The sequence below is a fragment of the Nicotiana tabacum genome, chromosome 8 (assembly GCF_000715075.1).
Source record: "Nicotiana tabacum cultivar K326 chromosome 8, ASM71507v2, whole genome shotgun sequence".
In the NCBI taxonomy this organism is placed as follows: domain Eukaryota; kingdom Viridiplantae; phylum Streptophyta; class Magnoliopsida; order Solanales; family Solanaceae; genus Nicotiana; species Nicotiana tabacum.
This window is the reverse complement of record NC_134087.1, coordinates 59254952-59271106: the sequence shown is the minus strand read 5'-3', so window position 1 is coordinate 59271106 and position 16155 is coordinate 59254952. Positions and strand designations below refer to the sequence as shown.

The 16155-nt window shown below is 40.2% G+C and overlaps 1 protein-coding gene across 1 annotated transcript; it reads left to right on the top strand.

Annotated features, from left to right (window-relative positions):
* Window positions 1-9983: 9983 nt before the first annotated feature.
* On the top strand, window positions 9984-15706 carry LOC107806376 (uncharacterized). Its single transcript, XM_075220365.1, has 8 exons — window positions 9984-10101; window positions 10567-11189; window positions 11316-11538; window positions 12135-12790; window positions 12889-13180; window positions 13323-13554; window positions 14702-15092; window positions 15665-15706. The coding sequence occupies exons 1-8, from the start codon at window positions 9984-9986 to the stop codon at window positions 15704-15706; spliced, it is 2577 nt and encodes an 858-aa protein (XP_075076466.1).
* The last annotated feature ends 449 nt before the right edge of the window (window positions 15707-16155 follow it).

The following is a 16155-nucleotide window of genomic DNA, read 5'->3' as shown; positions in this document are numbered from 1 at the left end:
AGCAGTATATATATGGATCGGGCTGCGCGCCACAACAGTATATTTGTGGATCGGGCTGCACGCCGTAGCAGTACAAATATGTATTCGGTTATTGTGAGGAGTAAATGAAAGGAATACTGGCTTAAGGGACTTTTAACTGACCTCTTCATTCAGTTGTTGTTTTTTATATTCTTACCATTTTAATATAGAACTGCGTAGTGTTTTACGAGTTTTCTTTCCGTCAGTCATTATTTATTGCTATTACTCACTGAGTTGGAGTACTCAATTTATTCCCTGCACCATGTGTGCAGTTACAAGTATCCCGGAGGCATAGTTTGGGCTTTTTGCTGCTGTTCAGCTTATTCCGGAGTCATCAAGGTAGCTGCATGGCATCCGCAGGACCCGATTTCTTCCCTTATCCTCTTTATTTCCGCATTCTAGACAACTCTATGTATATGTCGCTACACAGACTTGTATTAGAGGCTCTTGGCTCGTGACACTAGATCGGTGGGATCTATAGTGATATTTTATGGATTTTCCATACTGTTTATCTATTACTACAGAGTTATACTCATGTTAATCTGGCATTAAATCCTATTAATTGGTAATGAATTCTACATAAGGGATTGTGAGTGACGAATTGGTCAGGCTTGCCTAGCATCGTGTTGGGCGCCATCACGACCGGGGATTGGGGTCGTGACAAGTTGGTATCAGAGCCTAGGTTACTAGGTCTCGCGAGTCTTGAGACAGTTTAGTAGAGTCTCGCGGATCGGTACGAAGACTTCCGTACTTATCCTCGAGAGGCTGCAAAACTTGTTAGGAAAATTCCACATTCTTGAAACTCCTATCGTGCGAACTTGTTGATCCGAATGCTAAACTTCTGTTATTCGATTCTCTCGCAGATGGCGAGGACTCGCGCTACCAGACGAGGTGGACGACCACCAGTGCCACCCACTGAGGCCATCAGAGGCCGTGGATGCGGTCGTGGACGTGGCAGAGGCAGAGCAGCGAGGGCAGCACCTGTTGACCCACCAACTGCCCCGGCTCCGGATCAGGCTCCAGCTATGGATGCTCCAGTAGCACCAGCTGTGCCTATCGTGGTTCCAGGTCTTTAGGAGGCCTTGGCACAGATCTTGTCAGTTTGCACAGTTCTGGCTCAGGCAGTTTCAGCCACCACAGTAGCAGCTACTTCGCAGGCCGGGGGAGGCAATCAGACCACCGATGCTCGCACACCTAAGCAGGTAGTGCAGGGATTACAGACTCCAGAGGCACCTCCAGCTCAGCCAGTGGTGCCAGTTCAGGAGATCGTAGTACCAGCTATGTCGGACGATGAGCAACGTCATCTCGAGAGGTTCAGTAGACTTCAGCCTCCTTCTTTCAGTGGTGCTCAGGGCAAGGATGCCCAGGGTTTTCTAGACAAGTGTCAGCATATGCTTCGGACAGCAGGGATTCTTGATTCCAGCGGTGTGGCTTTTACTACATTTCAGTTAACTGGAGCGGTTCACTTGGTGGGAGACGTATGAGCGGCATAGGCCGGCAGGTGCAGCACCTTTGACTTGGCAGGAGTTCTCCACTTTCTTCTTGGAGAAGTGGATAAACAGTCTCAGAGGGAGGAGTTGCGTAGACAGTTTGAGTGGCTTCGCCAGGGAGATATGACTGTGTCTCAGTATGAAGCGAGATTTTCTGAGTTGGCTCGTTATGCCTCATGGATAGTTCCGACTGATCGGAAGAGGATTAAGAGGTTTGTGGATGGTCTTAATTATCACCTTCGTATCCTGATGACTCGAGAGAGAGTTTTGGGTATTTCCATCGAGGATGCAGTTGATATTGCTCGTGATATTGAGATGGCTCGCTATTAGGAGAGAGAGGAGAGGGAGGCCAAGAGGCCTCGAGGTTCTGGCAGTTTCAGTGGCGCTCCTTCGAGGGGCTAGTTCCAGCAGGGTCAGGGTCGTTCTTTCAGGATCGCTCTGTCAGCTCGACCCGAGTACCAAGGTGGATCTTTCTAGTCATGGTTATCAGGGTTCTCAGCAGAGTCAGCCATCTCCCAGCGCTCTTCCAGCACAGAGTTCGTCACGTGCTCCATCTGCTCAGGGTTCATTCAGGCCGAGTGCATCAGCTAGCCACTATGGAATGAGGGGTTCCCTTCAGTCCCAGTTCCCAGCACCCGAGAGTTGCTATGAGTGTGGAGAGTTTGGGCATATGCGGAGGGAGTGTCCTCGCCGTGCTGCTAGCTCATCTCAGCAGAGGGGTCAGCCCTCGACTTCTGCTCCAGTTACTTCACCACCCACCCAGCCAGCTAGGGGTGGAGGTCAGGCAGCCAAGGGTCACCCTAGAGGGGGAGGTCGATCATGGGGCGGTCAGGCCCGTTTCTATGCACTCCCAAGCAGACCCGATGCCATTGCTTCGGATGCTGTCATTACAGGTATTGTTTCAGTCGGCCACAGAGATGCCTCTGTATTATTTGATCCTAGTTCCACCTTTTCTTATGTGTCATCATACTTTGCTCGTTATTCGGGTATGCCTCATGAGTTTCTTGCTTTACCTGTTCATGTATCTACCCTAGTAGGCGATACTGTTGTTGTAGACCATGTGTACCGGTCATGTATGGTGACTATTGGGGGTCTGGAGACCCGAGTGGATCTATTGCTATTGAGCATGGTGGATTTTGATGTCATTTTGGGCATGGATTGGCTATCTCCATGCCGTGCTATTCTAGACTGTCATGCTAAGACAGTCACTTTGGCTATACCGGGTGTTCCGAGGATCGAATGGCGTGGCGTGACTGACGATGTGCCTAGCAGGGTAATTTCTTTTCTAAAGGCCCAACGTCTGGTTGGGAAAGGTTTTCTATCATATTTGGCTCTTGTGAGGGATGTTGGAGCTGAGACTCCTTGCATTGATTCAGTTCCAGTTGTGAGGGAGTTTACCGATGTGTTTCCTACAGACCTGTCGGGCATGCCACCGGACAGAGACATTGATTTTGGTATTGACCTGGTGCCGGGCACTCAGCCCATTTCCATTCCTCCACATCGTATGGCACCGACAGAGTTGAAAGAACTAAAGGATCAGCTTCAGGAACTCCTGGATAAGGGGTTCATTCGGCCTAGTGTGTCACCGTGGGGTGCACCGGTTCTAATTGTGAAAAAGAAGGATGGCACAATGAGAATGTGCATTGACTACAGGCAATTGAACAAAGTAACAATGAAGAACAAGTATCCCCTACCCCGTATTGATGATTTATTTAACCAGCTTTAGGGGGCAAGGGTATTCTCCAAGAGTGATCTTCGCTCAGGCTATCACCAGTTGAAGATTAGGGATTCAGATATTATGAAGACTGCTTTCAGGACTAGATAGGGGCACTATGAGTTTCTTGTTATGTCCTTTGGGCTGACTAATGCCCCAACCGCATTCGTGCATTTGATGAACAATGTATTTCGGCCATATCTGGATTCATTCGTGATCGTTTTTATTGATGATATATTGGTGTACTCGCGTAGCTAGGAGGAGCACGCACATCATTTGCAAGTGGTATTACATAGATTGAGGGAGGAGAAACTTTATGCAAAGTTCTCCAAGTGTGAGTTTTGGCTTGGGTCAGTGGCTTTCTTGGGGCACGTGGTGTCCAGCGAGGGTATTCAAGTTGATCCAAAGAAGATAGACGCGGTACAGAGTTGGACTAGACCGTCCTCAGCCATAGAAATTCGTAGCTTTCTTGGGTTAGCAGGCTCTTATTGCCGGTTTATTCAGGGATTTTCATCCATTGCATCGCCCTTGACCAAGTTGACGCAGAAGGGTGCTCCGTTTGTATGGTCTGACAAGTGCGAGAAGAGCTTTCAGAAGCTCAAGAGAGCTTTGACCACAGCTTCTGTATTGGTGTTACCATCAGCTTCAGGTTCTTATACCGTCTATTGTGACGCTTCGAGAGTTGGGATTGGCTGTATGTTGATGCAGGAAGGTAGAGTGATTTCATATGCTTCTCGTTAGTTGAATCCCCACGAGAAGAACTACCTTGTTCATGACTTAGAGTTGGCTGCCATAGTTCATGCTTTGAAGATTTGGAGGCACTATTTATATGGCGTATCTTGTGAGGTATTCACCGATCATCGCAGTCTTCAACATTTGTTCAAGCAAAAGGATCTTAATTTGAGGCAGCGAAGGTGGCTTGAGTTGCTCAAGGATTATGATATTACCATTTTGTATCACCCCGGGAAGGCCAATGTGGTGGCCGATGCGTTGAGCCGGAAGGCGGTTAGCATGGGGAGTTTGGCGTACATTCCAGTTGGGGAGAGGCCCTTTGCAGTTGATGTTCAGGCTTTGGCCAATCGGATGGTGAGGTTAGACATTTTCGAGCCTAGTCGGGTGTTGGCTTGTGTGGTTTTTCGGTCTTCCTTGTATGACCGCATCAGAGAGCGCCAGTATGATAATCCACATTTGCTTGTCCTTAAGGACAGGGTTCAACATGATGATGTAAGGGATGTGACCATTGATGCTGATGGCATATTGAGGATGCAGGGCCGGATTTGCGTGCCCAATGTGGATGGGCTTTGGGAGTTGATATTGGAGGAGGTCCACAGCTCGCGGTATTCTATTCATACAGGTGCCGCGAAGATGTATCAGGATTTGAGGCAGCACTACTGGTGGATAAGGATGAAAAAGGATACAGTAGGGTATGTGGCTCGGTGTCTCAACTATCAGCAGGTAAAGTACGAGCATCAGAGACCGAGTGGCGTACTTCAGTGGATGATTATTCCTGAGTGGAAGTGGGAGAGAGTTACTATGGATTTTGTGAGTGGTCTTCCTCGGACTTTGAAGAAGTTTGACTCGATTTGGGTGATTGTGGACAGGCTGACCAAGTCCGCGCACTTCATTCCAGTATGTACCACCTATTCTTCGGAGCGGCTAGCAGGGATCTTTATCCGGGAGATTGTCCGATTGCATGGGGTTCCAGTGTCTATTATCTCAGATAGGGGTACTCAGTCCACTTCTCAGTTTTGGAGGACATTTCAGCGAGAGTTGGGTACGCAGGTGGAGTTGAGCACGGCATTTCATCCTCAGACGGACGGACAATCCGAGCGCACCATTCAGATACTGGAGGACATGTTGCGTGCCTGTGTTATTGATTTCGGAGGTTCTTGGGATGAGTTTCTGCCGCTTGCAGAGTTTGCCTACAACAACAACTATCAGTCCAGCATTCAGATGGCACCATATGAGGCCTTGTATGGGAGACGGTGTAGATCTCCAGTTGGTTGGTTCGAGCGAGGCTAGGATGTTAGGAGCAGACTTGGTTCAGGATGCCTTAGAGAAAGTGAAGGTGATTCAGTAAAGACTTCGTACAGCTCAGTCACGTCAGAAGTGTTATACGGATCAGAAGGTTCGAGATGTGTCCTATATGGTTGGTGAGAAGGTCTTGCTGAAGGTTTCGCCCATGAAGGGTGTTATGAGGTTTGGGAAGAAAGGCAAGTTGAGTCCGCAGTTCATTGGGCCTTTTGAGGTGCTTCGGAGGATTGGGGAGGTGGCTTATGAGCTTGCTTTGCCACCCAGCCTGTCGAGTGTGCATCCGGTATTTCATGTTTCTATGCTCCGAAGTATGTTGGGGACCCGTCTCATGTTTTAGACTTCAGCATGGTCCAGTTGGATGATGATTTGACCTACGATGTGGAGCCAGTGGCTATTTTGGGTCGTCAGGTTCGGAGATTGAGATAAAAGGATATCGCTTCGGTGAAGGTGTAGTGGAGAGGTCGGCCCGTGGAGGAGGCTACTTGGGAGATCGAGCAGGAGATGCGGAGCAGATATCCTCACCTGTTTGAGGCTCCAGGTATGTTTCTTGACCCGCTCGAGGACGAGCGTTTATTTTAGTTGGGGAGGATGTGACGACCTGGCCCGTCTTCACGTGAGTTATTGCCCCGTTTTCCCCATTTTATGCTTCTTCATGTTTTGTTACCGGTATTCGGTGTGTTAGAGTTAAATCAGATTGGTTTTGATAGGAAATGAGACACTTAGTCTCTTTAAGGAAGGCTTGTTTTGGAAAAGTCAACCGGGTGTTGACTATTGAGTTAGAGGGCTCGGATGTGATTTTCGGTGATTCGGTTAGCTTCGGGGGATGACATGTGGCTCAGGAGTGTGATCGGAATTGATTTTGGAGGTCCGGAGTAGAATTAGGCTTGAATTGGTGAAGTTAGTATTTTGGCGATTTTCGGTTGATAGGTAAGATTTTGATTTGAGAACCGGAATGGAATTTCGAGAGTTGCAGTGGCTTCGTTAGGTGATTTTGGATGTGTGTACAAAATTTCAGATCATTCGGAGGTGTTTTGGTCGGGTTTTTGATCAAATGCATGTTTTAGAAGTTTCAAAAGAACTTAGGCTTGAATTCGGTGTAATTCGATGATTTTAGTGTTAGTCGAGGTATTTTGATGATTGGAACAAGTTTGGATGATGTTTTAAGATATGATGATGCGTTTGGTTGGGGTCCCGGGGGGCCTCGGGGCAATTTCGGATGGTTAACGGGAAGTTTGAAGTTGTAAAATGCAGCAGAAAAATTGCAGAGTATTTTTGTTCTATGTGATCGCAGAGGGTGTCATGCGATCGCATAGAAGGAATTCGAGGGGCTGTTTGGTTGTGCTATGCGATCGCAGTGGAAGGCGTGCGATCGCACAAGGTAAAGACCTTGTGCAATGCGATCGCAGAGAGGCCTATGCGATCGCATAGGGCTAAATCTGGGGCCAGAATATTTGTGCTATGCGATCGCATGGGCTCTAATGCGATCGCATAGAAGGAGCTACAGTGATCTGGGCAGAATGTTAAAACATTTCATCCGCGAACCCAACCCATTTTTCCTCCATTTTTGAGCAACCTTGAGAGCTTTTGAACGGGAATTGAAGGGGTTTTGACGGGAAGTGATTGAAGGTAAGTCCTATGAACTAAATACATGATTATATTGTGAAATCATCATCGAAATTCATGAAAATATAGCCAAATTGTAAGAAATGGGCTTGAAATTGAAATTCTAAATTTGGGATTTGAGGTCCATTTGTGGTCCGATTTGAGAGTTTTTTGTATGTATAGACTCGTGGCGAGATAAGGAACCCGATGACGTAAAAAATTCAGAGTTCCGAGACGTGGGCTCAGGGCTCGGGTTTTTGCCAACTTCGTGATTCTTGATATTTTTCGATTGTTTTCGGTTGGGTATTGTTCCCTTAGCATATTGTGATGTATTCACTCTGATTTTGGTTAGATTCGACGCGCGTGGAGGCTGATTTGAGGGGCAAAGGCATCGTGAGCTAGAGAGTTAGCCAGTTCGAGGTGAGTAATGGTTATAAATGATGTTCTGAGGGTTTGAAACCCCGGATTTGCACAACGTGGTGCTATGTTGAGATGAGACACATGCTGTATGATGAGTGTGGGGTCTGTTACTACTGGGGGTTTGGACTCGGACCATCCCGTTTGATGACTCTACTGTACTTTTGACTGAGACTTAATTAATATCATTATATTATGGTCTAGTTGCCATGTTTGGGACCTTGTGCCGATCTGTAGAACCCTTAGGGGGCATTTGTATTGGTTGACCTCACTTTTCTTGTCAAAATCATACCCTCAGTCATGTCCTTAACTGATAAACATAATATGAACCAGCTTAGAAATTGTTAAATCCTAATGAGAGTAACGTGTGGGTTGAGAATCCCGTCTTATCTTAGTGTGCCCGAGAGGCCAAGTCTATATTGACTGAGAGGGGTCAAGAACCCCATTGTGAGGGTATTTGATATGCTATGGATCGGGCTGCATGCCGCAGCAGTATATATATTTATACGGATCGTACTGCACGCCGCAGTAGTATATTATATGGATCGGACTGCGTGCCGCAGTAGTATATTATATGGGTCGGACTGCACGCCGCAATAGTTTAGCGCTTGGGCTGAAGGAGCCCCTCCGGAGTCTGCACACCCCCAGTGAGCGAAGTCGACTATTTTTGGATTGGGCTGCACACCGCAGCAGTATATATATATATATGTGGATCGGGCTGCACGCCGCAACAGTATATATATTTATGCGGATCGGGTTGCACGCCGCAGCAGTATATATATATATATGGATCGGGCTGCGCACTGCAGTAGTATACTATGTGGATCGGGCTGCACGACGTAGCAGTACAAATATGAATTCGGTTATCTTGAGGAGTAAATGAAATGAATACTGGCTTAAGGGACTTTTAACTGACTTCTTCATTCAGTTGTTGTTTTTGATATTCTTACTATTTTAATATAGAACTGGGTAGTGTTGTACGAGTTTTCTTTTCGTCAGTCATTATTTATTGCTATTACTCACTGAGTTGGAGTACTCACTTTACTCCCTGCACCATGTGTGTAGATACAGGTATCCCGTAGGCATAGTTTGGGCTTTCTGCTGCTGTTCAGCTTATTCCGTAGTCATCGAGGTAGCTGCATGGCGTCCACAGGACCCGATTTCTTCCCTTATCCTCTTTATTTCCGCATTCTAGACAACTCTATATATAGGTCACTACACAGACTTGTATTAGAGGCTCTTGGCTCGTGACATCAGATCAGTGGGATCTATAGTGATATTTTATGGATTTTCCGTACTGTTTATCTATTACTACAGAGTTATACTCATGTTAATCTGGCATTAAATCCTATTAATTGGTAATGAATTCTACATAAGGGATTGTGAGTGACGAATTGGTCGGGCTTGCCTAGCATCGTGTTGGGCGCCATCACGACCGGGAATTGGGGTCGTGACAGTTGAATGGGATGAAATTTACACTGAAGGTACTTATCAGATACTCCTTATTCACTCAACATAGTTGGATAAAATAAATCAATAATCTCTGTCTTTGACTTTATATATTATTGCAAGTATAGATTACTGGGACATAGGAGATGCTACATATGAATGCGAAAAGTGCGGTGCTCTTTTTTTGTATGAAGAAAGAATCTGCAAGCATTACAACTCAAAAAAACCTATTTTCACAATGTGTTGTGATCGTGGAAAAATAAAGCTTCCAGATCTTAAGAAGCCTCTTGAAGTTTTGAAACAATTTTTATTTGGATCAGGTTAGAGGAATTATAACTTTTAATATCAAAATGTTCATATCGTCTTATATTCACATTTATCATTTTGTAATGGTTTTAATATAGGTCCTAAAAGTAGCCATTTTCGAGAAAATATTAGGAGTTATAACTCTATCTTCTCATTTACGTCAATGGGGGGTAAGGTTGTTGTCTCTATCAACCAGAAAAGAGGGCCAAGAACGTTCAGATTATGTGGTCAAAACTATCATCAAATTGGGAGCTTACTACCTCCTGAAGGATCTACTCCAAAATTTGCACAGTTTATATATATGACACAGAGAATGAAGTTACAAATAGAATCAATGATTTTAGGTTAGTCTTATACCTTTATTATATAATACTATGAAAATAACATTTAATTTAAAAACTTTTATTGATATCATATATTTTTTCAGACGTGGCCAAGATATTAATAAACTTCATGCTGAAATTGTTTTTGATCTGAAACAAATGCTTGATGACAATAATGTTTTGGCAAAGACATTTAGGATGGTCAGAGATCGATTCCAGGAGAATATAGACTCCAATGTTAAGCTCAAATTAATAGGGAAAAGAGGTACTGATGGTAGAAGATACAACTTACCAACAATACCAGAAGTAGCTGCTTTGGTGGTTGGTGATTTTGAAGTTTCTGGAAGTGATCGGTATATCATTGTAGAAACACAATCTGGACAGCTACAAAGGATAAATGAACTAAATGTTGCATATTTAGGACTACAATATCGTTTGCTTTTTCCTTATGGTGAAGATGGGTACAAAGAGGATATTCCTTTAAGTCATGGAGATGAATCATCGAGAGGAAGGCAATGTGTTAGCATGCGAGAATTTTTCGCTTATAGAATTCAAAAAAGAAAAGATGAAGTTCCCACCATTGTGTCTTCAGGAAGATTATTTCAGCAATTTTAAGTTGATGGTTATACAATGATAGAATCTTCTCGGTTGAAGTTTATCAGGACTCATCAAAAGCAATTAAGAGTTGATTCTTATAAAGTCCTAGCAGATGCTATTTTACATGGTGACATCGATCCTTCATCCCAAGGTAAAAGGATAATTATACCTTCAAGCTTTACAGGGGGTGCACGATATATGGTTCGGACTTATCAAGATGCTATGGCAATATGTAAATGGGCTGGGTACCCTGATCTTTTTATCACATTTCTTGCAATCGTAAATGGCCAAAGATTACTAGATTTGTGGAGAGCAAAAACTTGAATCCCGAAGATCGTCCAGACATTTTAAGTAGGGTGTTCAAAATCAAATTAAACCACTTAATAAAGGATTTGAGAGATAATCAAGTTTTTGGACAAGTAAAAGCAGGTACACAACATTTACAATTTATTTTAAATAAAGATGATAATTTATATGAATCAGACAATTGTTTTTTAATAAACTAGCTTAATTTCCAATGCAATGATTTATACCATTGATTTCCAAAAACGAGGACTACCTCATGCTCATATCTTACTTTTTCTTCACGAGCATAATAAATTTCCATCTGCGTCAGATATTGATAGAATAATTTCGGTAGAAATACCAGATAAAGTGGATGATCCTAATTATTACAATGCCACTAAAAATTTAATGATGCATGGCACATGTGGTTCTGCTAGGAAATCTTCTCCTTGCATGCTGAATGGTAGATCTACAAAGCACTTTCCTAAAAAGTTTGTTGAGGCAACAACGGTGGATGAAGAAGGGTATCCTGTTTATAGAAGAAGGGATAATGGTAGAACAATTATAAAAAATAGTATTGATTTGGATAACAAGTATGTAGTGCCACACAATTGCTTTTTATTAATAAAATATGGCGCTCATATCAATGTTGAGTGGTGCAATCAAACAAGATCCATTAAATATTTATTTAAGTATGTCAATAAAGCTCATGATCGTGCAACTGCTGCTTTTTCTCAAGGTACTCATGACAATGGTTCATCAATCGTTGATGAAATCAACATGTATTATGATTGTCGCTACATATCCCCATGTGAAGCTGCTTGGAGAATATTTAAGTTTCCTATTCACCATAGAGAACCATCAGTGGAAAGACTATCATTCCATCTTTCAAATGAACAAAATGTCATTTTCTCTGATGATGATCCAATTGATAATGTTGCCAATGGACCAACTGTGAAGGAATCAATATTTTTAGGATAGTTTGAGGCAAACAAAATTTATTCGGAAGCAAGAGATTTGACTTACGCAGAATTCCCTCTTAAATTTTGGTGGAACCAAAAATTTTAAAAATGGGAAAAGAGGAGAAAATCTGAATTTTCTATTGGGAGGATTTTCTTTGTTACTCCTGGAAGTGGAGAGATATATTATCTTAGATTGTTGTTGAATGTAATCAAAGGTCCAACTTCATATGAACAACTTAGAAGAATTAACAATCATGACTATCTTACTTTTAGAGATGCATGTTATGCACTTTGGTTGTTGGATGACGACAAAGAGTATGTCGATGCTATAAAGGAAGCAAGTACTTGGGGAATGCCATCTTATCTAAGACAGTTATTTGTCATGTTATTGTTATCAAATTTAATGTCACGACCATAAATTATTTGGAAATCATCGTGGGAGTTATTGTTAGAAGATATTCTCCGTGAAAAAAGAACATTATTGAGTAATCCAGGTATTAAAAGATAAAATTATTAAATTAAATTTTTTTAGCGCTATATGTTAAACAAGGAAGAAATGTTAATACTTCATAACTTTTATAATATTCTACTTTGTTGAATTTGGTATTCATATAGATGAAGACCACTCTCTGTTTTTAACTATTGATAAAGTCAATTTCATTAATTTTATAATACCGATCTTTTCTCCCTACATATTGTTTTATATGTTCTAAATGATATCACAAATTTCAGCTTTCTCTTTTGAGTTATTGTAATACATGTAGTTAAAAGAACTAAAATATTGTACTCCAGATCAATGCTTAGATATGTTATTCTATAACAAATTAATGATCTGTATGCAAAAGCAAACAAGCTACATATACATAAAACTACATGGTTGAGTTTTAAATATGAGTATATATTTTATTTTGAACTCTAACATTTTTATGTGCTGTAGAGTTAATAGATGATGAATTGAAAAATCGTTGCTTGAAAAAGCTGGACAGGATTTTAAAAAGTTGTGGAAAAAGCTTTAACGATTTTCCGACAATGTCAAGACCATATTACAATGAGGAAGAATTTGATGGTGCTAACAGACTAATTAATGAGGAATTGCGCTATAATAGGCGCTCTTTGACACAAGAGCATGAACAATTAGTAATGAAATTAACAGTCAAGCAGAAGTCTGTTTATGATAAAATCATATCTGCAGTGAATGAAGACAAAGGAGGGTTATTCTTTTTATATGGTCATGGAGGAACTGGCAAAACTTTTATCTGGAAAACATTGTCTTCTGGCGTACGATCTAAAGGCGATATAGTGATAAATGTTGCTTTAAGTGGTATTGCTTCTCTTTTGTTACCAGGAGGTCGAACTGCACATTCAAGATTTGTGATCCCTCTAAATCCAACTGAAGAGTCAACATGCAATATAAAACAAGGTAGTCCTTTAGCAAAGTTGATTGTGAAGGCAAAATTGATCATTTGGGATGAGGCACCAATGATGCATAAATACTGTTTTGAAGCTCTTGATCAAACTCTTAGAGATATTCTAAGATTTAAAGATCCGTCAAATTTAGATCTGCCATTTGAAGGTAAAACAATTGTTCTTGAGGTGACTTTAGACAAATCTTGCTTGTAATTACAAAAGGTACTAGGCAAGAGATTGTTAAAGCAACTCTAAATTCTTCATATTTGTGGCCCCACAGTCAGGTTTTAAAGCTGACAACAAATATGAGATTGCAAGAAAATAGATCTGGTGCAGATTTGGATGATTTAAAACAATTTTCTGATTGGATTTTGGCAATAGGTGATGGAAAGATTGGATGTTCCATTGGTGGCATTAAGAAAGTAGAAATACCCGACGATCTTCTCATACATAATTGTGATGATCCAATATCTGGAATTGTAGAAAGTACATATTCTGATTTCTTGAGATATTTCATAGATATAATACCTTCAAGAAAGAGCAATTCTTGCGTCAACTCTTCAGATGGTGGAATTGGTGAATGATTACATGGTTTCTCTCAACAATAGCTAGGATAAATCATATTTAAGTTCGGATACAATTTGTATGTCTGATCATGCATTTACATCTTTGGAACATGTACATACACCTGAATTCCTAAATAGTATTAAATGTTTAGGTATTCCAAATCACTCTATCACTTTGAAGGTAGGTGTTCCTGTGATGTTGTTAAGAAATATAGATCAATCATCAGGATTGTGTAATGGTACAAGATTGATCATCACAAGATTTGGAAATCGGGTAATTGAAGCCAAAGTATTATCAGGAAAAATAGTTGGAGACAAAGTTTTTATACCAAGAATGACACTTACTCCATCTGATGCAAGAATTCCTTTTAAGTTCCAAAGAAGGTAATTTCCAGTCATTCTATCTTTTGCCATGACCATCAATAAAAGTCAAGGTCAATCATTATGTAATGTGGGATTATTTTTTAAGAAGCCAGTGTTTACTCATGGATAACTATACGTTGCACTTTCAAGAGTAACAAGTAGAAAAGTGTTAAAGATCTTGTGTTATGATAGAAGTTTTGAATGAGTAATTATCAAATGGGTAGCAACAATGACAAGTTCAGTGTACATACTCAGTATATAGTTGCTCATACTACAGAGAAAGATAAAGTTGAATGAGGTAAACATTCTTCCAAATTTACGTTACTTTGATATATCCTGTTGCAGCTTAGTCACATGTACTTTATTTGTTAAATTGTCTATCTATCTTTGCAGTCAATCAATTCAATTAAATTGTGGACTTGCAAGAATATGGATTACCAACCATCATTTCCATTCATTGACCGCTACTAGGTATGAAACATTACTTAGAAAGAATTTTATTAAAAAATATATAATAGGAGTAATACTATCGTTTATCAATCACAGCTCCAAGCTGCTGGGGAACTAAAACTTTTTCAATCTTGCATCAAATGTGGCACTGGTTATTTCTTGAAATCCAGTTCCAAGCATAATCGTTTCTATATCCATGTTAATCACAATAGTTTTCAAGAATATTGAGAATTAATTTTATTCTAAGTTTCTCGAGAAACATATGTTTGTTAAATGTTAAACATTTAATTGTGCATTTTTTTTAACGCTGGAGATCTAATAAAAGATCATGAATGTTGTACAAGGCCAGATAACATGAAAACACCACAAATTGTGCTACTGATAGATCAAAATAATCGTGGAACAGAGATTGTTATTGAGAGGAACTGACGTTTAGTCGTATTATAGAAGGTGGGCTTCACTTCTTATTTTAATAAGTATGAGTTCTGTCTTGATTTTGTCCTACATGAGCATGTTATAAATGATCGGGTATCTTTTCATCTCATACGTAGAAGTTTTAGCTAACAAATTCAATATAAAATTTAGTTACAATGACTGTTGCTTTATACAAATGTTGTGCAGAAAATTTTCATAACTGATTTCAACTACCTTTTTTTTCCTTCTCAATACAAGATGATTTACCACATGTTAGTTCAGTCTTAGTAATTTTTGTTCATAGGGAATGTCCTGAGGAGTGCATAGAAGTTGTATCATCTATGATTTTTGTAGCAGCAAGATTTGCCGACGTGTCAGAATTACGCCAACCAAGAAGTGTATGTACTGACAGATTTGGAAATTCCCTTGAATGTTATGTTAGTAAAGAGGTACTGACTTATCTTTTCACTGTCATAATATTTGTGCTTAAACTTACAACTGCAACTTTACTTTTTTCCTCTAGCTTTAAAAAACATAACAAATTTTCTTTCATGACAGTTTGTTCAAAACTTAAATCAGAAGCTACAAAGGAGATGAAGCTTCAGTTGATGCAAGACATAGCATCAGATTCTGGTAAAGAACGTAATTCCAAGGCTTTAGAGCAGAAGCTTTATAATCCACTTGTATCAGAACAAGTAAGCCTTGCATAGAACCTCATAATCTCCCCTTTGTGTTATGTCGTTCACTCTTTATGTTATGTCGTTCACTCTTTCAACATTCACGGGTCAATTTTTTTTTACAAGGGTGTACGATAAGAGTGCTATAAAGTGCAATAGGATGGAGGCACATACAAATTTTAAACTAAGGTAATGTGAAGCGGAATTAGCTTATGATGCCGATAATAGAGGTAATATATTAAGGCTTTACCACAAATTTTAAATAATTTATGATTGTTTTCCCTTCTTTGATTTGTAATTATCATGTTTAATTATATATTTTTCTCATTCGTGTGGGGCTGCCATCTGTAATTCATTGAACATGTAAATAACCCCATCTATTTTAGCTAATGACCAGAATGACATCACATGACACTCTCCTTCGGCGTGTGACTTCTCCTTTGACGTAATGTTTCAAATCTATATCTCCTTTTTTGTTATGAGTCATATGTCTAGAATGCTGTTCATTTTTCCCATCCGAAAGTCTATGCGCTCTTTTACATTTATATTCATTCCTGTTTGGGCTCATGAAACCTATGACTATTTCTCAGGTCCTTTTTGATTTGTGGAGTAATCTGTTGAATGTTGCTTAACTTTGGTGCACTGATATTTTTAGATTGTTTTAGATATCTGTTTGATAGAAAAACTTATCATCATTATGCTTAATTGAGAAACCTGTTGTTATTTTTTCCAGATGTGTGAAACAGTACAAAAGAGAGTTGCTTTTTTCCTCTTTATTTTCTTTCTTTTTTCTTGTGATATGCAGAAGTAGTACAAAATTTTTATATATAGTAGTCATTAGACAAAATTCTCCTAACTAACCTTTTTAAGGCAAAGTTGCATCATTCTTTGTCCTTCTCTTTATCTTCTTAGAAACATATACAAGAATATCTTGGTTTGCAGAGTCACTTTACTACAAGCCAGCATGACATTTTATTGTAGCTACTTTGGAAATACTTATGTATAGTCCAATTCTTGATTTGTATAGGTACTAAAAGTATTACTTTTTATTCTGAAATTATGTTACTTTTAGGTGTTCTTT